Here is a 26,004-nt window from a genome sequence, read left to right on the forward strand (position 1 = left end):
AGACAAATCTCACACTCTCACTATGTCTCTTCGAAAGGACCGTTTACAAAACCCCCCCATCCACTTTCTCAACAATCCTCTGGAAGAAGTCTTTTCTTTCATGCTTCTAGGTCTCACTATCTGCCATGACCTTTCCTGGGAAAGTCACCTTTCCAACCTCCGCTCAAAAGCCAGTCGCCGACTGGGAATCCTCCGTCGTGCCAAGTCCTTCCTCGGCCCTCTTGAGCTCCTGACCACTTACAAAGCTTTTGTCCGTAGCCTGATGGAGTACTGCTCTCCCCTCTGGGCTGGTGCTCCTGCCTCCCACCTTTCTCGGCTTAACGCTGTCGAAACCAGGGCATTTAAGATCATCGGCATCTCCCGCAATGAAGCTGAGTCTTTGGGCCTCTCACTCAATCACCGCAGGTTGGTCGGTGGTCTTTCTGTCTTCTACAGACTCCTCTCCAGCCTTGCCCCCCCTGCTCTCTCTGCGATTTGTCCCCACCACATTTCCACAGGGCGCTCAAGGTCCGCCAACAACCCCCTTCTGGTAAAACTACCAAAATCACGAATCACTGCTCATCTTCACTCTTTCATTCCTCTTTTTTCCCGCCTTTGGAATAAACTTCCTCACTCTATTCTTTCCCATTCTTCCCTCCAGGCTTTCAAAACAGCTGTTCACCACCACCTCTTATCTTCCCCCATCCAAATCCTCGATCTTTTCTACCCCCGATAATCCACCCAAGCCCACTTCCTTCATTTCTCCTGCTTTCCTTCCTGAAAGTCCCTGTAATGTCCATCTTCTCTTCGCCATGTTCCCCGTCCCATCCCCATCCCTCTCCCTTCCACAGTTCACCTAATGTGTCTGTTCCCCACTGTTTTGTCCCTTCCACTCCCGCCCCTCTTGTCTCATGCCTCCTTGCTGTGAGTTATGTGTTTGCTCTCATACGAGCCCCGACCAAGGTATACAAAAAAAAAAAAAAAAAAAAATGCAAACTCTCGGTATCATAATCACTCTCATAATCTTCAAAAATTCAAAACATTAGCATCGATATCTATATACTTTTTTTCATGAACAGATTCAACTGCTACATTTTTTTTATATTGAAGGTAATTTTAAAATGATCCTTAACTACTATTGAACGAAATGTCATTTCACCTGATATATTAATATCCTTTATTTCATCAGGATTTACATCTTTAGGGTTGATGAAAAAAATACAAATTTCTCCTTGCATATTACAGATGGTCTTATCTTTTCTTTCTTTAGCTTCATCCATAAGGTTTTTATTTTTTGATACTTTTTCTTTTCATTGCTTTTTCTCGTTTTGAATATATTACCAGAAGGAGAGGAGAAACTTTCGTTAGAGATACTTTAATTGATGTTCTTCCAGGTATACTAAAAGCCCTAAAACTGAAGGAAATTGAAGAACTCATATTATTTACCATAATTGTTTTTATCCAATAGTTGTTATATTTATCTTTGTTCAATTTTACATCCTTGACATATTTCTCAGTATCTTTTACAAATGAAGAGATTGATTGAAACTTTTCTTTTTTGTCTTGAAACATTGTATTTATTAAATGAAAAAAGTTGGATGATAAAGTTGTTTTAAGCACAGATTCACCTGTAAAATAAACGAAATTTTCATCAAGAAAATTTTAGTTTAAGCAAAGTTTTGTTATATAAATATGGTGAATACAACGTACTGCGATGTTTGTAATCACGAATATAAACATTATAGAAAACACCTCCGAACCAACAAACACACATTTAATATATTTCATCAAATATCTCCTCTTGAGTTGGAAAGAAAACATTGTGATATCTGCTCAAAGGATGTTTTGAAGAGAAGTTATAATAGACATCTTCAATCACAAAAACACAAGAAAAATGAGTTTAAAAGGAAAGGTAGACTATTATATTGAAAACACTGATGGAGCATTTAAAGGGAAGATAAAAATAAGGATTTTTCAATTTGGAGAACCCGGTCCATCATCAATAGCTGAATCAAGTGAAACAGTGAAACCTGATGTTGAAAAAGTGATTAAAAAGACATTAAAAGAAATGAAAACTTTAAAGTTTTATATGGGAGTGAAAATGAATATGAAAAGACAAGAAAAACAAACTCCTTATATGAGAACAGATCTTCATTTGATAACATCATTTCAAGATTTTTTGAATCGTGGGGTTTATGAAGAACTATCAAGACAAGAGGAGGATGTTGATAATACAGTGGTAGGAAGTGGATTTAATATTTAAAAAGTCATCTTTTTAGATATACACATTCTAAAATCAAACCCTCTTAAAGCTTCTTCTTATAATGAATTACCAAAATAAATAAAACTAAAGAAGGCAGTTGTTAATATTAAGAACAACGATAATAAATGTTTTCTCTGGTCTGTTCTTGCTCACTTACATCCACCAAAATTTAATTCAGAAAGATTAAAACAATATATGAAATATGAGAATACCTTGGACATTAAAGATTTTAAATTCCCAATGCCACCAACAGATATTCCTAAATTTGAGAAAAAGAATAATCTTTCTATCAATGTATATGGATTAACGGATACAAACAAAGTTCAAATATTAAATATATCAAACAACTATAAAAATGAAGAAACACACATTGATCTTTTATATTTTAGTGTTGGAAAGAATTCACATTGCACATACATCAATAATTTATCAAGATTAATCTCTTCTCAGGTATTCAGAACAGCAAACAAAATATATCCTTCTAAGCGATGTCTTAATTCATTTCATACAAAAGAACGATTAGAACAACATTCAAAATAATGTAGTTATCATAAATCAGCTGTAATTACAATGCCTAAACCTGGTGAAAAGATTTCTTTTGAAGATTATAATAAATCTATCATGCACCCATACGCTGATTTTGAATGTATCCTAAAAAAGATAAATACTGCTTCTCCTAATCCAAAAGAATCACATACAAATAAATATCAAAAACATATTCCTTGTGGTTTCTGTTATTAAATAAAATAATCTGTTGGAGAAAAGTAGAATAAACTTGAACATTATAGTGGAAAAAAAAGCTTCACAAGAGTTTGTAAAACGATTAGAAAAGGATTGTATTAGACTAAGTAAATTAATGAAAGAAACAAATGAACCGATGAAATTAACCGAAGAAGAAAAATTGCAATTTAGAAAGAACAATATCTGTCATATTTGTGAGGAGGAAATTGAGGAGTTGAAAGTTAGGGATCATTGTCATCTTACTGGTAAATATAGAGGTCCCGCTCATTCCTGTTGTAATCTTAATTATAAATTTTCTTCTTTTATTCCAGTCTTTCTTCACAACAGCGCCAACTATGATACACATCTATTTATAAATGAACTTTCAAAAACACCAGGGAATATTTTTGCCATAACAAACACAAGTCAAAAATATATTTCATTTACAAAAATGATATTCACAAAACCTTTCACTCGTATTAGGTTTCTAGATTCTTTCAAGTTCATGGGAACATCACTCGCCGACCTGGCATCAAATCTAAGCTCCACGGGCTCTTTTCCAAATCTTAATTCATTCTTTCAAAAAGAGGAAATTCTAACTAAAGAGGAAATTCAGATTAAAGAGAGAATTCAAAGTAAAGAGGAAATTCTAATTAATGAGGAAATTAATGAAGAAATTCTAACTTAAGAGGAAATTCTGATTAAAGAGGGAATTCTAACTAGAGAGGAAATTCAAACAAGGAATGAAATTCAAAGTAAAGAGAAAATTCTTACAAGTAAGGGAATTTATCCTTATGATTATATGGATTCATTTATGAGAATTAAAGAAACACGACTTCCTTCAAAAGAGTTTCTATAATAACCTTTATGAAAAGTAGATAAGTGATAAGGAATATAAACATGCACAAAAAATTAGGAAAATATTTAAGATAAAGAACCTTGGAAAATATCATGATTTGTATGTAAAAAAAACAGACGTTTTATTGTTCGCTGATGTGTTTGAAGCTTTTAGATCAATCTGTCATAATAAAAATTGTGATGGATTAGATCTTGCCCACTATTTCACAGCTCCTGGTTTAGCTTGGAGTGCAATGTTGAAAATGACAAAACAAGATATAGATTTAATCAGTGATGTTGATATGCTTTTGATGATTGAGAAGTCCAAGAGAGGTGGAATATCACAAGTATGTTCAAAAAGATATGCTAAAGCAAATAATAAATATCTTCCAAATTTTGAAAGTGAAAAAGATAGTAATTATTTGATGCTAATAATTTGTATGGATGGGCAATGTCTCAATCTCTGCCTTATGGTAAATTAGAGTGGGTGGAAGAAAAGGATTATGAAAAGGCTTTGATGAATATTGTTATTTCTTCTCAAGAGGAATTGAATGAGGAAGAAGAAGGTTATTATTTTGAAGTTGATTTGAGGTACCCGAGTGATCTTCATAATAAGCATAAAGACCTTCCTTTTGCATGTGAGAAAGAAACCCCAAAGAAAGAATGGTTCAGTGAATATCATAAAAGTTTTAATATTAAAGGCAAATCAACAAAAAAGTTATTAACAACATTCTATGATAAAGAGGAATATGTTTTGTATCAGAGAAGCTTGAAACAGTTTTTGAGAGAAGGATTGAGAGTAGCTAAAATTCATAGTTTTAAAATTTAAACAAAGTTCTTGGATGAAAAAGTATATTAAATTCAATACAGATATGAGAACAAATACAAAAGTAAAATTTGAAGGGGAATTCTATAAATTGATGAATAATGCTGTCTTTGGAAAGACAATGGAGAATGTTAGAAACAGGCAAAACATTAGATTTGCAACATCTTGGAAAGAAGCTTCTAGATTGATAAATAAACCAAGTTTTAAGAGAGAAGAGGTTTTTTTCAGAGAACTTTTCTGCTCTTCATATGGAAAAGGAAAGTATTGTAATGGATAAACCAATTTATATTGGAACAGCAGTTATTGATTTATCAAAGATATTGATGCATGATTATTTGTATAATGGCTTAAAGAAAGAGTATGGTGAAAATGTTTCATTGTTGTATATGGACACTGATATTTTTATTCTAGATATAAAAACTGATGATGTTTATAAAGATATGAAGAAAAATATTGGAGTATATGATACAAGTAATTTTAGTAAGAAGAGCGAGTTATTTTCAAAAAAGAATGAAAAGGTTATTGGTAAGTTTAAGGATGAGTTGGGTGGAAAAGTAATGAGTGAGTTTATTGGATTGAGAACAAAGGCATATGCTTATAAGTATGGTGATCAGATTGATAAAAGGTTAAAGGGAATAAAGAAATATGTAATAAAGAAATTAATTACTTTTAGAAATTATTATAATTGTTTGATGAATAAGAAAGATGAATATAGGAAAATGAATACAATAAGAAGTTATAAACATAAGATATATAGTGAAGAAGTAAATAAAAAGGCATTTTGATGATAAGAGATTTATTTTAGATAATGGAATAGATTGTGTTCCATATGAATATTGTATGATAGAGTGAATATTTAATCATAGAGTATATAGAATACAATATGGGTTAGGGTTTTTAAGGGCTACCGCCATCTTTTTCACAATATATAAATGGTCGAACCAAGTATTTATCAAACTAAAGAGTGGAGAAAATTTCAGTCTTGGTATATAAATGGAAAACGTAATGAATGTGAAAAATATCAAATAAGTCTTATTGAAAAAAAAAACTAAAACAAATCAATTTAAAAACGAGTAAGTTAGAGGATGTAAAGAAAATAATAAATATCCTTGAATGGACTGAAAACTTTGATGGTTATCAATTGAACAATGTAAAAATAATTTACTACAATCTCAAAATGATATGCAACTCAGGAGGTGGTCAGATGAGATCATTAAGAGAAGTATATCATTTCGTAATGACACAAAAGGGGTATCTTGAAAAATATAAAGATTCAAATGTTTTTTTTTAAATATTTTAGATGGGGATTATTGTGCAAAGAAAATTAAACTATTGAAGGAATTTGAGAATGAACAAATCTTTTTAGGTTCAATGAGTGAGCTGAACAATATGCATTGGTTATTTGAAAGAGTGTCCCTAGGCTTACATGTTTCAGATATTTCTTCAGAATCACCTTTAACAAATCACATTACTATTTTGCTACTTGAACAAATCTTTATCTTATTGCATTGTTTATTTCAATAGAGTGCCCCTTGGTTAAAAGGGGAGACAAATAAATATACCTTGGGATAAAAAGGGGGTTTACTTCTTAGGGAAAAAATATGAATCGCTGAAAATCCCCCATTCACTTACATGGGGAAAAGTGAGCCAGAATCAGTGTATTCACCTTACTCAACTACATTGCAGGCTTGGGAGAAACAAGCTCAAATGAGCTAAGATCCTCGTCCTCTTCATGATGACGTCATAAAAACTAATACGACGTCATTGTTATGTATCAGGTTTGCTATAAATCATCTGTGCTAATGCCCGGCTTGATTCCTGCAAACAAAATTCAAACAGCTTGCCTAGTTTCGGAGATAATGGTATAGGCGATTTCTATTAGCGGCGATATTATGACGTCAACTTTTTTTCTGGGAAGAATATCCAAAATCAGAGATGGTTACTGCCTGCGCGTGGGATTTCTGCATATACATGGCAAATTTCACGAATATCCGATGAAAACTCTGGGTTGTGAAACAAAAAATGTCAAAAAATAGGAATAGACGTCATAAAAATTGATATGACGTCATAGTGATGCATCATATGTGCGGTAATTAATCTCTGCTAATGCCCTGTTTGATTCCCGCAAACAGAATTAAAAAGCTTGCCTAGTTTCGGAGATAATTTTTCAGGCGATTTCCATTAGCGGAGATATTTTGACATAACATTTTTTCTCGGAGGAATTTTCAAAATCGGAGATAGTTACTGTCTGCACAGGGTATTTTTACATATATCTGCCAAGTTTCAGGAAGTTTCGATGAAAACTGTAGGCTGTGAAACAAAAAAGTTCACAAGAAGAAGATTAAGAACAACGTGAGTAAGACTTAGAGATCCTCCACGAGGATGTAAAAATTGGAAAGTCCATAGACATATTATCATATTTATACCACGAGAGTTTTCTCGGTAGCTCAACGAATCCTGCTCAAATCATGTTAAAAGAACCATGCTCGACTTACTTCCTCATTTGCATTACATGGGTATAAACTTCTGTCAATTATTGGCAAAAAAATACGCTTCCAATCCACAATCGTTGAATTAGTTATGGGGGGTATGGACAACATCACAATGTATGCATGGGGCAGCAAAGTCGTGTGTGTGTGTGTGTGTGTGTGTGTGTGTGTGTGTGTGTGTGTGTGTGTGTGTGTGTGTGTGTGTGTGTGTGTGTGTGTGTGTGTGTGTGTGTGTGTGTGTGTGTGTGTGTGTGTGTGTTTTAGTCGTCATCTGCATATGCAGGTTTCAAAGGTGGAACGGAGCCCTCCAAGGTGTCGAAGTATCCACCCTCCAATTCGGTAATGTGGAAGTGGGGTCACGATTCAGGGACGAAGCTGTAAAGTGGTGTTGTTCTCAAAGTTTGGTTTTGAGGGCTCATTCCAGGATAGTCACTGAGACCAGGACAGCTTCTAACTGCAGTTCATTTGTAGTAACATTCCCAGGGATGGTTTTATAAAAATTATGTAAAGTTCTTCTTCATCATTCCTGATGCCCCAATGATCATTTGGTGCTCTTCAGATTCTAGGATCTTTTCACTTCATTTTTGAGGTCTTAATATTTGGCCATTTTCTTTATTTCTGCATTGTTTAGGCCCATATCACTGGGAACTGATATCAATAAACAATGCCATTTTTTTCTTTTTTATTCCAAAGTACGATATCTGGTCGTAATGCTTTGCTTTATATTATTCACGCTGGATGGGATCATCAGGTCGTATGTGAGCATTCCTTCCTTGTTCAAAATTATCACTTTTTGTTCATGTTTCCATGAGTTTTATAGGACTGGGTTATTGAAATTTTTGCAGATGTGCCAGTGGATCAGGTCCACTGGCACAGCACATACTTTACAAATCCTGTTGTGCCTCTGTGTGTAAGGTTATTTTGATGAGAGTTCTTTTTACATCCCAGTAAGAGTTGGCTCATGCTTTCTGTTTCTCCCTTGCAGAACCTACACTAACTGGTGCTGGCCTAGCGGCTCGGGTGGCTTGTTGAGCTGACCTCTTCTTAGCCATTCCAATGAGCCTTTGTCTCTGCCTAATCTGTCCAACTCATTTTTATTATACCTTCCTGCTCTTTTGCCGTTCTCCCAGTTGTCGGAGCAGATCTGTTGATATTTCGCTATATATTTTTATTGTCTTTTTTCCCCATCATTGGGGCTTGTATTCATTGCTGTTTCGGTGTGTGTGTGTGTGTGTGTGTGTGTGTGTGTGTGTGTGTGTGTGTGTGTGTGTGTGTGTGTGTGTGTGTGTGTGTGTGTGTGTGTGTGTCCCAACCTGTCTTGGAGAGGTGGCCAGCATCTGTTTGACACTGTTCTTGTGACCCCTGATTAAGCCATTGCCATGTCAGTAGAAAGCACCGTGTAAATATCACACAAGACTTGCTGTATCTGGAAAGTACCGAGTTCAAGCTGACACGACGAATGGTGCCAGTTTATCTGGTTGCAAATTTGTTGTGTTCTGGCCAACTGCATCTATGGTATTTATAGAACCACAACTGCTCTCCAAAGGTTGAAACCAAGGCTTTTGATCCATGATTGAGAGGTCAGATGTCAAAGTAGTTCTTAAGGCATTGGAAAGTGTCGCACCTTATTGGCCATGCCAGAGCTCAAGATAACACTGCAAATAAGGATGGTTATGGAGCTACAACCAGCACAAGCAAGAGGCTTGTCTCAACTACCACCATCTCCTGAGCCTTCAACTTTCTCTGGAACTTCGAGTGCATGAACAAAAACTAACAAGCAATATTATGAAACAGAATGCAAAACATTGCTAAATGATGGAATACCAATTGCACAAATTTCTGCATACAGTATTCGAGGACGCTGCCAGCAGACACAACCTGCAAAATGACAAGGTTAAAATAATGTCTCCACATGCAGGTAAGGTACAATCTCTGTAAAGGTGGACCATTTTCCTCAAGCAGTGGAACTTGTTTTTTGCTGGTTTTTTTTACCCCCATGTTCAAAGGTTTTGACCTTCTCTCTAATTCGTGCAACCTCACATCATAACGTGCCATATTTCATTGTGCTGGCAAAGTATTGCAGAGACACTGCTCTGTGGAGCACTTGAGCTTTATTTAGGAATCTCCCAGGACAATGATTCTTTACACCTGATGCTGCATGGCAAGGGTTTTTGGCTGTTTACATGTGGTGATTCTTATTATTTTGCAGATTATTATTATACTCTCTTTCTGCCATACTGAAACCTCATCCCAAGGACAGAGCCTGGTGTTGGCTTCATGGTTAGGTGGCTGGCTTGGGATAGGTCCTGAGTTTGAGCCCCGTTGGTTGCTGAATTAACACCAGGTGAGGTTGACTCAGCCTGTCATCCTTCCGAAGTTGGCGAAATGAGTACCAGTGTACTGGTATTGAGGCACAGCATCAGTGGCAAAGTCGTGCCCCACCAAAATGATTGCTACCTGGCAGCCAAGCTGCCCAATGCAAGAAGAAGATCCCAATTACAGGACAGCAGTAGCTGCTTTCCTCTCTGCTGACCAAATGAAGTCATTTAATACAAGCAAATCTCATACTCTCACGCTGTCTCACCATAAGGATGTCTCCTGAAAACTCACCAATCGATTTCGACAATCAACCACTGAAAGAAGGTCAGTCTCTTGAACTTGTATGCCTCGCCATCAGTTGCAACTTCCACTGGGAGGACCATATATCTTAGTTGGCCTCAAAGAAAGGCCCGTCACAGACTCAACGTCTTCATGGGTAAATCTGAACTTCTCATGACCAACAAAAGGCCTTTGTTTGGTCGTAAGTCAATGGAATACTGCTCTCCCCTATGGGCCAGTATCCCTGCTTTCAACTCTCTCTTGACTATTGTGAAATACAAAAATCTCATCATTAGCATCTCCCACAACAAAGCTGAAGCACAGGAGCTGATCCTTTCCCACGAGAGACAGGTTGGTCATCCCAATGTTTTTTTATTGTTTTTTTTAAAACTGTCGCTATTCTGATCTTGCTCCCTCTGTTCTTTCAACCCTCCGACCCTCTCCATTTCATCAAGGATGCACGTGCTCTTCCATCAACCCCCTCCTCGTTAAACTTCCAAAATCTAGACTAACTCTTCACCTCCACCACTTGTGGGACTGTATTACTGAGGAGGTGCAATCCCACCTCTCCCTCCATGGCTTCAAGGTACAGTTTCACTTCCTGGTGCAGCGCAACCATCTCCTATCATCCTCAATTTCCATCCATGGTCTTTGAAACCACATTAACGCTCTATCCAAGCTCTCTTACTTACAGGTGACTATGCACCTCCCCTATCCCATGATATCATTCCATTGCTTGTTACAGTCACCTGTTGTCCCACAATATACAATTTTTTTTTTTTTTTTTTTTGTATACCTTGGTCGAGGCTCGTATGAGAGCTAACACACAACTCACAGCAAGGAGGCATGAGACAAGAGGGGTGGGAGTGGAAGGGACAAAACATTGGGGAACAGACACAGGTGAACTGTGGAAGGGAGAGGGATGGGGATGGGACGGGGAACATGGCGAGGAGAAGATGGACATTACAGGGACTTTCAGGAAGGAAAGCAGGAGAATTGAAGGAAGTGGGCTTGGGTGTATTATCGGGGGTAGAAAAGATCGAGGATTTGGATGGGGGAAGATAAGAGGTGGTGGTGAACAGCTGTTTTGAAAGCCTGGAGGGAAGAATGGGAAAGAATAGAGTGAGGAAGTTTATTCCAAAGGCGGGAAAAAAGAGGAATGAAAGAGTGAAGATGAGCAGTGATTCGTGATTTTGGTAGTTTTACCAGAAGGGGGTTGTTGGCGGACCTTGAGCGCCCTGTGGAAATGTGGTTGGGACAAATCGCAGAGAGAGCAGGGGGGCAAGGCTGGAGAGGAGTCGGTAGAAGACAGAAAGACCACCGACCAACCTGCGGTGATTGAGTGAGAGGCCCAAAGACTCAGCTTCATTGCGGGAGATGCCAATGATCTTAAAAGCCCTGGTTTCGACAGCGTGAAGTCGAGAAAGGTGGGAGGCAGGAGCACCAGCCCAGAGGGGAGAGCAGTACTCCATCAGGCTACGGACAAAAGCTTTGTAAGTAGTCAGGAGCTCAAGAGGGCCGAGGAAGGACTTTGCACGACGGAGGATTCCCAGTCGGCGACTGGCTTTTGAGGCAAGGTTGGAAATGTGACTTTCCCAGGAAAGGTCATGGCAGATAGTGAGACCCAGAAGCTTGAAAGAAAAGACTTCTTCCAGAGGATTGTTGAGAAAGTGGATGGGGGGTTTTGTAAACGGTCCTTTCGAAGAGACATAGTGAGAGTGTGAGATTTGTGTGGATTGAAAGACATGTTCCACGTGTTGGACCAGTTTGTGATTTTATCCAGATCTGCAGTGAGCGAAGAAGCTGCTGCTTGCCGGTCTGAGGGATGACAGATGGTACGGCAGAGGGTGGAGTCATCGGCAAAGAGAAATAGAGGATTTTCCAGAGAGTCCGAGATTGCATTTCTCCCCTCCATCACATTACCTTCATGCTCTTTGGTGAACCTTGACCTTGTTTACAAAAAGAAACACATTTAATGGGATGAGATATTTTACTACAACAGCTATGGGTATTGGGAAACATGTTTCGTCTTAATGAGAATAAGTGTTTAGTTTTCAAAGCACCACATGCCATGCTCTGTATTGATCATTTAGCTGTGCTCGTCACTATACTCACACGCTGTGTCTGGGTGGTCTACTTTAATTGTAGCTTTTTCACTCCTGAGAGCGAAAGACATACACATGCTAAGTTACTCGTTCAGTTTGAGCGATATCTCTGAATTGTTCCTGGCAGGAACTGGACACACAGTGCCTTCAGAAAGTATTCACACCCCTCGACTTTTGTCACGTTGTTGTGTTACAGCATGAATTTAAAATGGATTAATTTTTTTTTAAGTCACCGATCAACACAAAATACCCCATAATGACAAAGTGAAAACATGTTTTCAGAATTTTTTACAAATCCATGAAAAATGAAAATCTGAAATGTCCTGCGTCAATAAATCTTAAACCCCTTTGCTGTGGCATTCCAAAATGAGCTCAGGTGCATCCAATTTCCTTTGATCATCGTTGAGATGTCTCCACCACTTGATTGGAGCCCACCTGTAGCCAATAGAATTTAATGGACATAATTTAGAAAGAACCACACCTTTCTTTATCATGTCCCACAGTTGACAGTACATGTCAGAGCAGAAATTTCACCATGAAGTCCAAGGAGCTGTCCGTAGAACTCTGAGAAGGCATTGATCTAGGGAAGGGTATAAAAACAATTTCTAGTGTTGAGACTTCTTTTTTGCTGATAAAAAAATCATCCGATTCCAGTGGGCGACCGACGTACAGCCTTGTTAAGACTTTTACTTCCTCCAGACAGTCCAGTTCGCTCATCTTTTCGGCGCACCGGTGTGAGACGACAACATGCAACGTATATCTCAGACGGCCATGCAGGGGCTGATCCGAGGATCTCACCAAACCGTCCGATCGGTAGTAGTGATGGGTGGCGTGTACAAAGGGCTGATCACTCACACTTACTGGAAATTCCTCGTTAATGGGACACTGTCTCAAGCCCCATTCCCCCATCACGGGCAGGGCTCAGCAGTTTACCCGAGACCATGACAGCAGAATTATTACTCCATCTCGCATCGCTTACAGTCACTCATCCCTCTAAGAAGTTAGTCCTCCAGCCACACCAGGGTCACGGAACTAGTTAGAGTGTCGGAGTCTCACTTGTTATCGGAATCAACCAGATGGATCACTCCACCAACGATGAATGGCCATACACCTTTTCTCTCAGAAGACTTTAAGAACCCTAGAAACTGAGACATGGGACAGGCGCTGTCCTCGGAAAGACGGATGAAAATATGACTCAACTCAGTCTTTGCTGCCCTAGCACCATTCCTCATCAGCAAAAGACCTCTGGCCACCTCCGCTGAGTAGGGTGTGTGCAGCGCTCGCCATAAAGATTGCAACCAGGCTCAGCGACCAGCCTTCTGGTCGTGCTTTAAGTGCCGATATGGCCTCAAACTCAGAACTGTCAATGTTCAGCAGGTCTGATGCCTTGAGCTCCACAGGTGGATTATACTTAGCAATGCCGTGAAGAGCACTCGTCGTGTTGGTCATGCTGGCTCCACAACGAGCACATCACCATCAGAACCAACCTGTCTCTGCCACAAGGCTCTTGATCTCAGATTTCACATTTGTCTCTCATTCCTTCCTTATGTTCCACCTCACCTTCGCTCTAAATTTCTCTATCCAGCTTTATACAAGTGAAGCCATTTTCCTGGTTCCAATTTCCATTCTCAAGGCAATAGCGGCCATCAGGGCTGGGCTGTTCAGGCAACACAATAGTTTGTCTTCCAGATTTTCCACAAGCTCCAAGGCATCACCATACCTGAGACAATATCTTCATGCCTCATGCGTGCAGCCAGCTGCATGCACCAGAAAAGAGCCGCCACATGCTGTCCACTCAATATGCAGCTGTGCATTGCCGAACAGCCCGAGCAGCAGACTCGCTCCGTACAGCTTTGATTCCTGAAGCAACTACTGCAGGCGACTGCATGCTGCCAGCAATGCCCCGTCATTCCCAGAATCTTTTCCAGTGCATCCGTCCAACCTCGAGTGAGCGCCTACATCTGCATCCTCTGAGACAGTCGATTGATGCTGCAGTCCCATTGTAGCCATTGTGGCCAGGTGCTCGAGTGTGTAACAGAGCAAGGACCTCGTCAAGGTAGTACAAGGCCAGGTGGGTGTGGAATTTTTCCAACTGTAGTCCTCTACTCTAAACAATGTGTTCCAAGTCATGACAGAGGGCATAGGGATAGTCCTGCAGAAAAAAACCTCTTCAGCAGGAGGTCCATCACCAGGGGTCAGTTGGGTAAGCAGCCTCACACCAACCTCTGGTTTTGTATGTTGAAAGTTCCCAAGAGCACAGTGAGCTCCATTATTCGGAAATAGAAAGAATATGGAACTACCCAGACCCTTCCTGGAGCTGGTCGTCCGACCAAACTGAGCAACTGGGAAAAAAGGACTTTGGTCAGGGAGAAGACCAAGAAACCATTGAGCACTATGACAGAACTGCAGAGTTCCTTGGCTGAGATGGGAGAACCTGGCGGAAGACAAACTTGACAAAGCTTGAGCAAATTTGCTAGAAAGAATGGGAGAAAATCCCCAAATCCAGATGTGAAAAGCTGATACAAACATGCCCACGAAGACTCGAAGCTGTAATCACTGCCAAAGGCACCTCTTTGAAGTATTGACTGAAAGGGTTGAATACTTATTGATGCAACACACTTCAGCTTTTCATTTTTAATTAATTTGTAAAAATTTCTTAAAACACGTTTTCACTTTGTCCTCATGGGATATTTTGTCGATCGGTGACAAAAAAAAAAGATTCAAATCTAATCAATTTTCATTTCAGGCTGTAACAACAAAATGTGACAAAAGTCGAGGGGTGTGAATCCTTTCTGAAGGCACTGTACGTAAATCCTGAAACCTGTCTCCATATGTCTGCACTGTGAAAACTGCTTTATTCTCGAATTGGAGCTTGTTGTGCTATTAACTTATAAAAACTGGAAATCCAGGGTCAAAGAAGATCTGAGATTTTCTGTAAAAGCGCAACAAATCAAATGGTCATTACTTGTGCTCTCCAACAAGCGGCCAGGAATAAGCCAAAGTTATGTTTTGGCAAACCTGGCCTCTGCCCAAGATCCTGGTGCTTACCTTGCATCAAGCTAACTGTCAACACAATAGTACTCTCACCAGGGATCCATTCCTTTCGGAACAAAACCGAAGAAGTCACACTGCTTGGCCACTCGAGAAAATTTGTTCAGTGCGATTTAAGTCGACAAAGGGTCTTGGGAGGTTCAAATACTGCGGCTCATGACAAACAGGTGTTCAGTACCTTTCTTCTGTGCTTCAATTACGTGAATGTTTCTTTTTGTATTAGACTTTAATTATCCCATAATACCAAGGTACCAAGGTGTAATTTGAACTAGTCATAAAATACATTGCATTAAAATGAATTTTATGCAGGGTTGAAATCAAATCGTTGGTTTTTTTTTGTTGTTGATAAAGAACAAATGCAACTCACACAAATGTAAACAAGAGAACTTCGGCACAACTGCTTTCCATCTCATGGAAAGTGCTGCTTTGAACAGTACAAGTTACGGGAAGCAGTAGTGGGAGTAAGGGCAGAAAGAGATAGTGTTGTTGCTTTGTAAATATGTAAATGTTCTTACCTTAGCATAATGTACCTATTTGTAAAATGTCATCCCTTCTGGCATGTATTATACCTACCGTGTGAAGGTTGTGGGAACACAGGTGTTCCAGGCGGTTGCTCTAATGCTTTGGTCCGCAGATAACTCGGTGTTGCCAGATAATCCAGAGCTTCTGAGGCTGGGCGTTTCAACTGGAGCGAAGGCAAGCCAATGCCCAAAGACGGCCACGGGTTTCTGAGCTCGTCGTACTGCCGATGGCGTTGTTTGCTTTGGACTGGCGGGGAGCCAGGAGGTAATGTTGTAAATAATGGTGGTGGTGGGAGCGATGAAGGCATGGCCCTGCGTGGCCAAGGAGTGCCATACACGGGTCCATTCTCTTTATTTCCAGTAGGCGGCCGACGTCGCTTGGGAGGAGGAGAGTCAAAGTCTATGGACTTTGGACGTGTGTGAACAACCTGAGGTGAAGTGCAGGGAAGTAGGTGTAATGGGTAAAGATATATCGGTGCAGGAAATTTTGAGAATTAAAAAGAAAAATAATTAAATAAATATAAATCTGGATACGACAATCAGAAAAATGATACGGCAGAAATAAGAAGTTGCATGCAATTTATATTGTCTCAATAAGCTTTAATTATGTAATAATCTTTGATATACTCAATTTCAGCTCGCTTCACTTCCGTCACGATTCTCACATCATCATCACGTGCCATGCAAGAAGACTTCCCCAAAGTACGCGCATACCTTCCCGGCGAAGTCGTTTCATAATCCAATATGGCAAGACTCACAAATAAAATATCAAGACAAATAATATCAAAATGAACAAGTTAATAACTGAGAACGAAGTGAGTACAGCATAAATTATAGGAGCTGAGAGGAAAATGCCTACCCCATTGATGGAGTTAAATTTGGTAAATGGACAGTCGTCAAAGTAATCATCTACATCCTCAAAATCCACAGCACCAATAGCACAACGATCTGTCTTGCTGCAGCTTGGGTGCAGGTCTTCATCATGATCTGATCGTTGAATCTGCTGGGTCTGTGTAGCACGCAGCAGAACTCATCCGCCATGGAACCGGGCAATTACAGAATTACTGTCACAGGCAGCTCCAAAAATGCAAATCAAGTCAAATAAAATGACACCTTCCAACAGACAAATGTGCTATTCAAAGATCAACGCCACTGAGCAAACCAATAAAGAGACAACAATCACATAATCCACAAAAAAAGTCATCATTGTACAATGGAATTGCATACTTCCCACCATTCCCCTTCCCACCCCTCCTCTCAGAGTCTTGTATTATAGAGTGAACAAACTTTGGTACATCACGGGTGATGAAAGTTGTGGTCAAGTTTCATCAAAATTGTGTGTGTATTTTCTGAGAAGAGGGCAAATACCTATTTTGGGGGGCAACCACACTTAAAAAAACCCTTAGACACCACTTTTCTTCTGCCGTGAACAAACTTTGGTACATCACGGATGATGAAGATTGTGGTCAGGTTTCATCGAAATTGTGTGTGTAGTTTTGGAGAAGAAAGCAAATACCTCTTTTGGAGGTGGGGGGGGGACCCCCTCCCATAAACTTCCTACATACACCCCATCAGATGCCAATTTTTTTAATGCTGTGAAAAAACTTTGGTACATCCTGGGTGGTGAAGGTTGTCGTCAAGTTTCATCAAAATTGTGATTGTAGTTACAGAGAAGAAGTTGCAAATGTTTATGGACAGACGGATGAACGCATTGACAGACGATGTGCCATCCCATCAGCTCCCCGAAACTACGGTCCAGGTGAGCTCAAAAAACAACTGTACCTATTGGTTCCTTTTAAGTCATTCCATTAATGAAGTGTGACACAGAGCCAAAACATCACGCAATTACACGGAAATAAAGGATGACTGAGGCCTGATGTGCATCTAAAACCTAGGAGGTGACAATTTAAGAAAACTTTCAATCCAAACCATTTGGTTGAAAAATTAAAATAAAATAAAAACTCACGAAACTTAAAACATCACAATCGCAGTCTTCATTAATCAATCACGAAATGAAGCAAAAACACAAACAAACAAAAAGCACAAGCAACTGCACCATTCTGGGCCCAAAACTACATACACACCTTGATTTCGGTAAGAACGTCAGATATGGAGGTCGAATGATCAGGTCGCTCAGTGAGTAACTGCGGCGAAGAGAGAAGGCAAGGTGGTCGCCCGGATGCCTTCATAGCCACCAATATCAAGTAGCAGGCGGTCAAGTGATCATACTTCCACTCGAGTAGAGAGTAGAAATAAGGGATGGAGGAAAATACGAAGCAAATATTATGGCTTTGATATTAAAAGCATTAAAGACAAACTGATGATTGTTCTCTCAAAAGTGATTGTTGACCTGCTTTCATTATTTTGTGTCATCAGCATCGATTTAGTCTTTTATGTGTAGATAATTTTAGAAACCTCAAGATGCTCCACAAGATCTTCTTTCTGAGATTACGGAAAAATAAATTTCATGCTCACCAAAAATATACACAACCACCAAAAACCAAATGTTTTATACACCATTAAATTTCTCTTCAACATCCCTCATATAAAGGTCTCAGCTTTGCTGTCGCTGTACAACAAGAAGTCGAAACAAAGCAAGTTCTATTGTCCAATTAGACCTACCAATCCATCTTTAAGAAAAGCTGGCATACATTACCAGATAATAGAAAAGGGCAAAGATGCAATAATTGGGCCTGAGGTCCACATCACACATATACAGGCAGTGAATCAGAAGAGGGGCAGGATGGAATATGATAAAGGATGGACTTCAAAAGGCAAAACAAAGGGCCGTTCCATTGACAGTTTTATATTACAAAAAAAAATAATAAATAAAATACAGAAGGTGGAAAAGGGGATCCACCAAAGGTCCGATCACTGTAAACACGACCATCGCTCCTCAAGAACGAATGATATGGAGTATATACAGTACCTCGTGTCACCTGATGGCGAGTGAGAATTTGGGAATGTCCAGAGTGTGGTTTGTGAAGGTATGGAAAAATTTCCGAGGAAATGCTGGGCTGCGTCAAAAAACTGCTTTGATCACATACAAGTACTGGCGCACAACCAAAACTCAAATGTCCAAAATGCATCAGGATCTCTGATATGCGAACGAGAGCACAACATGATCTCTAATGCCAAATGCATTCGTTTCACTTCTATTTTCTGTTGCAACTCTCAAACATTGTTTGCTTCAATTTTGTTGGAAATTGGTTGCAACTTCTCACAAGAGATCATACACCAGCTGATTCCTCGTTCCGATGGCATGTTGCTGACACTACCGTGGTTCTCCTGCAGACCATAAGCTCGTTTGACTCGCTGTTGCTGATGCTGCCCCAACAGTGGTTAACTAAATAATGAAGGTTAAGATTGTGAATGAACCTCTCCGTTTTTGTTGTCCTTCACACCTGCGCACAAACCAATTCCTATTCCTGTCTGACAGTCTTGGATAAAATAGTTTGTAGTGAAAGAATAGCTGGCATTGTAACCTTCCTACTTCTACAAGAGGAGTGTTGAAGGAAAAATAAATAAATAAGATAAATCAAGGGTCATGTTCCTTCAGAAGGGGATGTTCTGCTGAGGACGTGGCAAGAAAATTCCGATTTCGTGCTTTTAAGGTCAGGCAAAATAGTTGCAGATTGCAGTGAGTCTTCACCTCTGCCTCTCTCCCAACCTCCCGACTGTCAGTTCATACCTTTCGTCACCTGGCTCTGACATGAGCCGCAATTTTGTCGAGAAAAATAAATTATGTAATTACCAAGGAAAAAAATCCACATGATTGAAGGAGCTGTGTCTGTCTGTCTGTTTGTCGTGTTACTACTTGAGAATGGATTGACCGATTCAATGAATCCAACGGTGGTGGGCTCGGGGAACTCCCAGGAAGGTTTGTGTGACACAAAAAATAAATAAATAAAGGTCGGTTTGTGTGCATGAGGATGTGGGCACATGCGTCAAAACTGCAAAGGTTTGTAGCATGGCATTGTGTACACTGTGGTCCTAAATGAGGAGAAAGCTTAGAAATTGAACCCAGTTTTAATAAGATAAACAATCTTAATGTTATATAATGCCCAAGTGTCTGTGCTTTCAGAAAATGTATACTTTGCTACGGGTCCTATGGATATAGTTGCTTACAAAGCATGTTTTTTTTATACAAACACAGGCTATTTTTTCCATTTTTATAGCTCATTTTTTAGAAATGGGTTACATGCATTTTTTGTTTGATATATTATATATATATATATATATATATATATATATATATATATATATATATATATATATATATATATATATATATATATACACATATATAAGAATAGAACAATTCCTCAAAACAGTACATTTCTTATGACCTTCTGCATATCTTGGCACCTTCAAATGTGTAAAATCTCAGATTTTGCAAAATTTCCCCCAATCATAGTGAAGCTTACAAAATCTTATTCCAGAAATTTGAAATGCATCTGATAGAACATCTTAAATAGCAATTGACTTCTGCATAAAGTGATGATTTAAAATGGCAAGTTTCAACATGGATCATTACTACATACCAGTTTTTAGGTTCACTTCCATGATTGGGTCAAAAATGTTTGGAAGTACGTAACAAATTACATTCACCAAGCTGCTACAAAATTACTGGTAGCTATAAGCTTGATTTTATAACCATAGAATAAGTTTACCAAGATGGCCCTATGATATAAAAATCAATACCAAAGGCCACTTTTGTTCAGTATACAGAACATCAAAGGTCGTTAGGAAGTACGTAACGTTTTAAAGAAACCTGCACTTTTAATCCGAAGATGTTAGTTTGGTTCATCACAGCATGTATTTCTATGGTTAAGTTTATGTGTATATATATATATATATATATATATATATATATATATATATATATATATATATATATTTATGACCTGAATGAACACTGATCAATTTGTTAATGTGATAGACCTTGACCTCTTTGCTCAAGGTCAAATATCAGGTAAACCAAATATTCTCCATATATGTGGTTTCCAATTAGTGTATAATACAGATCTAAGCCATCAGACCAATTTTAGAATGATATGAGTGGTTCCTTGATACAGATATATAATTGATAACCAACTTTGACAGTCAGAGCAATAGAAAGAGGAAGAATTAAGCTCTGCACAAATAGATCCTGAATCCCCATGATGTTGGCTAACGAATGATATGCAAAACTTAATCATACAATGACTTTCATTTATTGGTCCCCCGTGTCCAAAATGTGTCCATAATATCTTGCTACAAGCCCAAACGACAACTTGCGACACTGGTTCTCCCTGCAGGGGAGGGCAGGATCTTGTTGGAATCCTTTTTTGTTAACGGATTAATGGATTTCAATGAAACCACTAACGGGAAGTAAACATAACCACTTATCCCTCTCCCTACAGAGATATTTAATCCACAACAATGAGTCCCAATCTCCACGAAACTAAAACATTCTCATTTACATGAAAACAAAAACTCTTCCTCCTCAATCTTCTTCACATATAATAATGGTGACTCATTCAATCCCGTTTCTCACATCGGTAAGATTCAGAAAACGCTTGCTATAATCAATTATATATTTTTTTCTTCCAACATTTCCATTTTATTCAAAGGACAGTAATATAAAATCGCCCGATCAAACAGCATTTCTGATTATACACCACCTTTTAAAGTACCACAAAGCAGATCGCTCGACTTGCAACACCGGTGAGAAAAATTATACGAACAAAAAAAAAGCAGCTGATATTTCAATAATTTGTTCACACGATATTTAAAGGGCGAAATTAATTTGTATTTATTTTCTCTTCAACCCTGTCGTTCAAAATACGACACTATCTATTGACTGCGTATGCAAAAATGGCAGAATTCCTCTCTGCTTTGGATTCTCCGTACGTGAGGGCTGAGGGGCGGCGGACCGATGTGACACGGTGCTTCACGGACACTGATCTCCATACTAACTGGATAGGGTGCCGGACATTAATTGGTCAGGCGGTCTTGAAGCCACCGGAAGCACTCCATCCGCCATATTCCTTCTCTCACAACACAGAAAATCCCATTTGCGGCAATACAAATACTTGCTTCAAGGTGCACATTTCCTGCAAAAATTACTCCTGACTTGATTTTTGTCCATTCCTGGGTTTTAAAGAGCATCGCTATAGTATTTGTGGAATGTAATCGGGTGCTGCTGACGGTTGTAAAAACGACAGTAGTGATCAAAGGAGAAGAGGAATCACATTTCATCGGTAAGTGACATTCACCTTCATTACCACCAGTCCCATTCATTTATTTTGGGAGAGCAAAGATGGTGGACAAATGGCTTCAAAAAAAATGAGCTTCCCCTCCTATCCAGTGAGTAGAGAGATCGATGTTCACGGAAGGGAGGAGGCACGTGACCTCAAAAATTCAACACATATTAGCCATTGCAGCAGAGATTGGTATTCCCATCAGCAAAGCGATGAGTCTTATAGGCTAGTGTAAATAAATTGGAGGAAAAAAAATAAATAAATAGTACCCTATTGGAGAAACGTTTCAAAAAATTTTTTGGATTTATTTTCAATCCACTTTTGACAAATTGATCAGCTTTATTTAAATCAGAAATATTGCAGATTAACTCGTATGGATTAACTTTTCATTTCGGAGTCTGAAAGGTGCTTAAGCTACAGAGAAGCACAATGGCAGTTAAGTGCAATGCACGGAACATAAATCCAGCTGCCACCAAGAGTTATCATTCTTACCTCAGAGACAAGGCACGACATGGTTTTGTGATTACCGCCAAACCACGTGGTCAACTCGGCTATACACTGGTGATCCAAGTGGTGCAGCTAAAGTTAGGAGAGTGTCAGAAAATTGTGGAGGGTGGCAGCAGGGTGTGTGGGGAATTGCGAGGTAAGAGAGAAATATAAACAGTTGCTTTCAAAGTGAAAGTGAAACATTAATATACACCCCCCCCCAGCAACAACAACAACAACAACAAAAAATCCAGTCACCACCTACCGTGAACCTGCTGTGACACTCGACATCACAACCATATTCCTGAGTCAGCCATGGGTGGACAAGCAATTCTTTGATGGAAATCCGCTGCTTTGGCTCCACCTGTTTCGGTAAAACAAAATGGGAGAAAGATAAGAATGTTGACCTCAGTGTGGATAATTGTGGAAAGTACAGAAAAGAGACCAAGAGGCAGGAAAGAGGACCAGGGAGAGGAGAGTGTTGGGGGTAAATCATAGAAAAAGACACAGTGAAGCGATGTGTAAGTGGGACACGAATAGAGGTGTTGATACCCCAGAGGTGATTGGGCACTTGGGGCCAAGAGAGATACGCTGACAACCTGGAGAGGGAACAAGTGTCGGAAAGGTTGAGAGCTGAAAGATGGTAGGAATAGATGATGATAAAACTGGCCAGGAACAAATAAGGCTAAGGAACAGGAGAGATACATGGAATGTTCACAAGTTGCCGTCACCTTGTAACTCACAATAGTCCCAAAAACATTAACTTCTGTAATTTTCAATGTACGGTAATTCCCCGAAATGTGCGACCTTGCTTCGTGCAGATTCCCTTTAGCACAAATAAAACATATTCACTATTTAATTACCTTAGAGATAACAAAAAAAAATTCAATCCATCAAGTGAGGCAAAAGTTTACAACTTTAAATGCACCGCATCGATCATAAATGTGAGTGGAGGTAGTGTTGACACCACAGGTAGCCAATCAGAGTGCATCTCTGAGCACGTCTTCCCTCAACCAGACAGCGCACGCATTACATATGTAATATTGTTGTCTTCCCGCTCTGTGTGACGCCATATTGACTCCACATTTTTGAAATGAATCAAGAGCTTGTTCTCCTGTGCTTATGCCACCAAAATGTTCAACTAGTTCTAGCACTCAAAATTGGCCAAAGTGCCAAGAAAAAGCATCATCATGGAGCTGAAATTGAAAGTGTTAAGGTCGATGGAGTACCAACTACTAATATCAATTAATAGTGTGCATTAATGTTTTCAGGTTATTACAGTTTATAGACATCATGATTATGTCCCCGGAGATAGCGCATCTACCCCTAGAAATTGAGAGTCTATCCTGGAATTAGCACCTCCGGTCCACTTATCCTCATTGACACGTGCTGTACGTCCCGTTCTGTGCAGAATTGCGATTGTGTGAAAGGCTCTGGAACATGATCTTCATGCAAACCGGGGTATTGCTGTACAAGTATAATCAAAGGAAATTTGTATATTTATAATTATACAGTATATTTTTAACTGTCAGCAGAATCTCCAAAGCCAGCTCTTCTTTTGGCAGGCTCAGAGAATGGGTTTGGAATAGCCATGACATTAAACTTGCTTCCAAAATAGCAGTCTATCGGGCATTAGTTATTAGCACACTGCTATATGGAGCGGAGACGTGGATAAGACATAAGATAAGCAGTGGAAGATAAGACGGTATACAGTAGACACATCCGAGAGCTTGAAGCTTTTCAGCAAAGATGCTTGAGAAACATCCTGACAAGCCGGTAGGCGACGAGGGATCCGCTAGGATCGAAGCGCTGGATACGATGCTTTTCATTCTGACCGATCCACCGACGAAGATTCAATGCCAAGACGTATTGGTTCACATAGAATTGTTCCTCTGCCTGGCAAGATTTTTCCTAATGTGTATTTTGCCAACTGGCACTCCTCACAGGACTACCATTTGAAAAATAAAACCTAAATCAAAAATCGGCTCGAGTAAAATTTTCTAAATATCTCGAAGTGTTTAATTCCGAAGTCTCATTTCTCCACATTCAAAACTGTAGGACAAGTATTGAAAATAGTGAACGTAGGTCGAGAAAAAGTATTTTTTTTGAATGTTGCGTATTTCAGCCCCGACACCCTTGGTGATCGAATCTGAAAAATGCTGCGGTTCAATTTTGTAGTAGTTATTAAACTCTATCCATACACCGAATTTGAACATTCCGCAGTCGACGGTTTCCGAGGTCAAGGTCACTTAACATATTCCCTGGTTCACCACCTTTCCGCATTCGGAGGGCTGTCATTTGGAAACTATGAGAGATATAGGAACATTATGCTGTTGCGATAACTAGATGGGGATGCAAGGAATAGGCAGGAGTTGGTCCGGTCGCTCTACCTATCATAGAAGCCGCACTACGTCAGTTATTGTTTGGGTTCTTAAAACGCAGTTTTTCGGCCGCTGCATAGCAACGGATGGTTGCTTAGCAACGAAACTCAAACGCACACACTCCCAGCCCATACGGCACCTGTTCGCCAAGTTTCATCGAAATCGGTTTGCTGGTTTGTGCTGTGGAGCCTTGCGTTGCAGACACACACACACACACACACACACACACACACACACACACACACACACACACACACACACACACACACACACACACACACACACACACGGAAAAGCCGACAATAACGGATATCTAACGAATCGGGAAGAAAAAGTTTTGAATCTCGAAATTTTGGCAAAAACTAAGTGCTGTAGCATCGAAAGCATCATCCGAAAGAGTCATCTGCAATGGTCTGGTCATTTAGTCAGAATGAATGACTTGTGTTTACCCAAGTCAATCTTTTATGGTGAGCTAATAAATGGGTCCAGAAAGTTGGGTAAACCAAGGAAACGTTTCAAGGACATGTTGGCCGATACAAGGAGGAAGTGTGATATCCCCGAGTCATCATGGGAAGAACTTGCCAAGAATCATTTGCAGTGGAGGGGAAGAGTACACACCGGGGTGCAAAGGTTTGAGAAAGTTCGAGAGCATGAGATTGTGCAAAAGCGACTGCGGCGGAAGGATCCATCCAAGGCAGCGGAAACCGGTTTCCGTTGTGGTATCTGCGACCGACCTTGTGCAAACAAAGCTGGTCTAAGGGCCCTGTCACACCTTGACGATTTAACCAGCGTATGCCTGACGTATGAAAAATTTGGCTAAAACGCTGGCACACATCGAATACGTTATGGGTAAGTTTGTATACATTAAGAGCATGCTGGCATACGTCGTAGTATGCCGAGCTGTTAAACAAATTTTCCATGCTTTAAATTTTTCGATGTATGCCAGCGTATGACTCACACATTCCGCATAACGCAGAACGTTATGTTGTAGGCACGTTACGCGATAAAGTTGTAGGCACGTTACGCGATAAAGTTGACACGTCGACACACGTTACTTGTAAGTTACTCATAAGTCAAAACACGTCAAGGTAATGGTTAGCGTACCCGAAACTTAATTCTAACCTATGAGTAACGTGTTGTAGGCACATTACACGATCGTTGACACACGTTACTTGTAAGTTACTCATAAGTCGAAACACGTCAAGGTAATGGTTAGCGTCAGTGTTCCAGACTCCGTTTTTTTTTTTTTTTCTTCTTCTTCGGTATGACGGTGATGTTGACACTTCGATTTCTAGTGCGGTTATAATATAATAGAATTAATAGGCTGCCGCTCAACGATTTAAATCATAACCGCACTAGAAATTGAAGTGTCAACATCACAGTTATACCGAAAAAGAAGAAAAAAAAAAACGGAGTCTGGAACACTGACGCTAACCATTACCTCGACACGTTTCGACTTATGAGTAACGTACAAGTAACGTGCGTAAACGATCGCGTAACGTG

At 39.6% G+C, this 26,004-nt stretch overlaps 1 protein-coding gene and 1 pseudogene across 6 annotated transcripts in view; both read right to left on the reverse strand.

Moving 5' to 3' along the window:
- The window catches only part of MELK (maternal embryonic leucine zipper kinase), an 81,198-nt gene that overhangs the window by 34,726 nt on the left and 20,468 nt on the right, over positions 1-26,004 (reverse strand). For 4 of the 6 annotated variants that reach the window (XM_085897050.1, XM_085897049.1, XM_085897052.1 and 1 more), the window contains 5 exons: positions 22,386-22,484; positions 22,127-22,213; positions 17,474-17,623; positions 16,249-16,398; positions 15,442-15,817 (listed from right to left, as the gene is read on the reverse strand). In XM_085897050.1, coding sequence (XP_085753176.1) covers positions 15,442-15,817; positions 16,249-16,398; positions 17,474-17,623; positions 22,127-22,213; positions 22,386-22,484 — 862 coding nt within the window. The remainder of the gene's footprint in view (positions 1-15,441; positions 15,818-16,248; positions 16,399-17,473; positions 17,624-22,126; positions 22,214-22,385; positions 22,485-26,004) is intronic. The other 2 variants (XM_085897053.1, XM_085897054.1) reach the window with 2 other exon arrangements.
- LOC147017944 (transforming growth factor-beta receptor-associated protein 1-like) lies at positions 11,431-14,346 on the reverse strand (annotated as a pseudogene).

The sequence above is a fragment of the Eptatretus burgeri genome, chromosome 10 (assembly GCF_056783735.1).
Source record: "Eptatretus burgeri isolate ZD-2024b chromosome 10, Ebu_testis_v1, whole genome shotgun sequence".
Classification (NCBI taxonomy): Eukaryota; Metazoa; Chordata; class Myxini; order Myxiniformes; family Myxinidae; genus Eptatretus; species Eptatretus burgeri.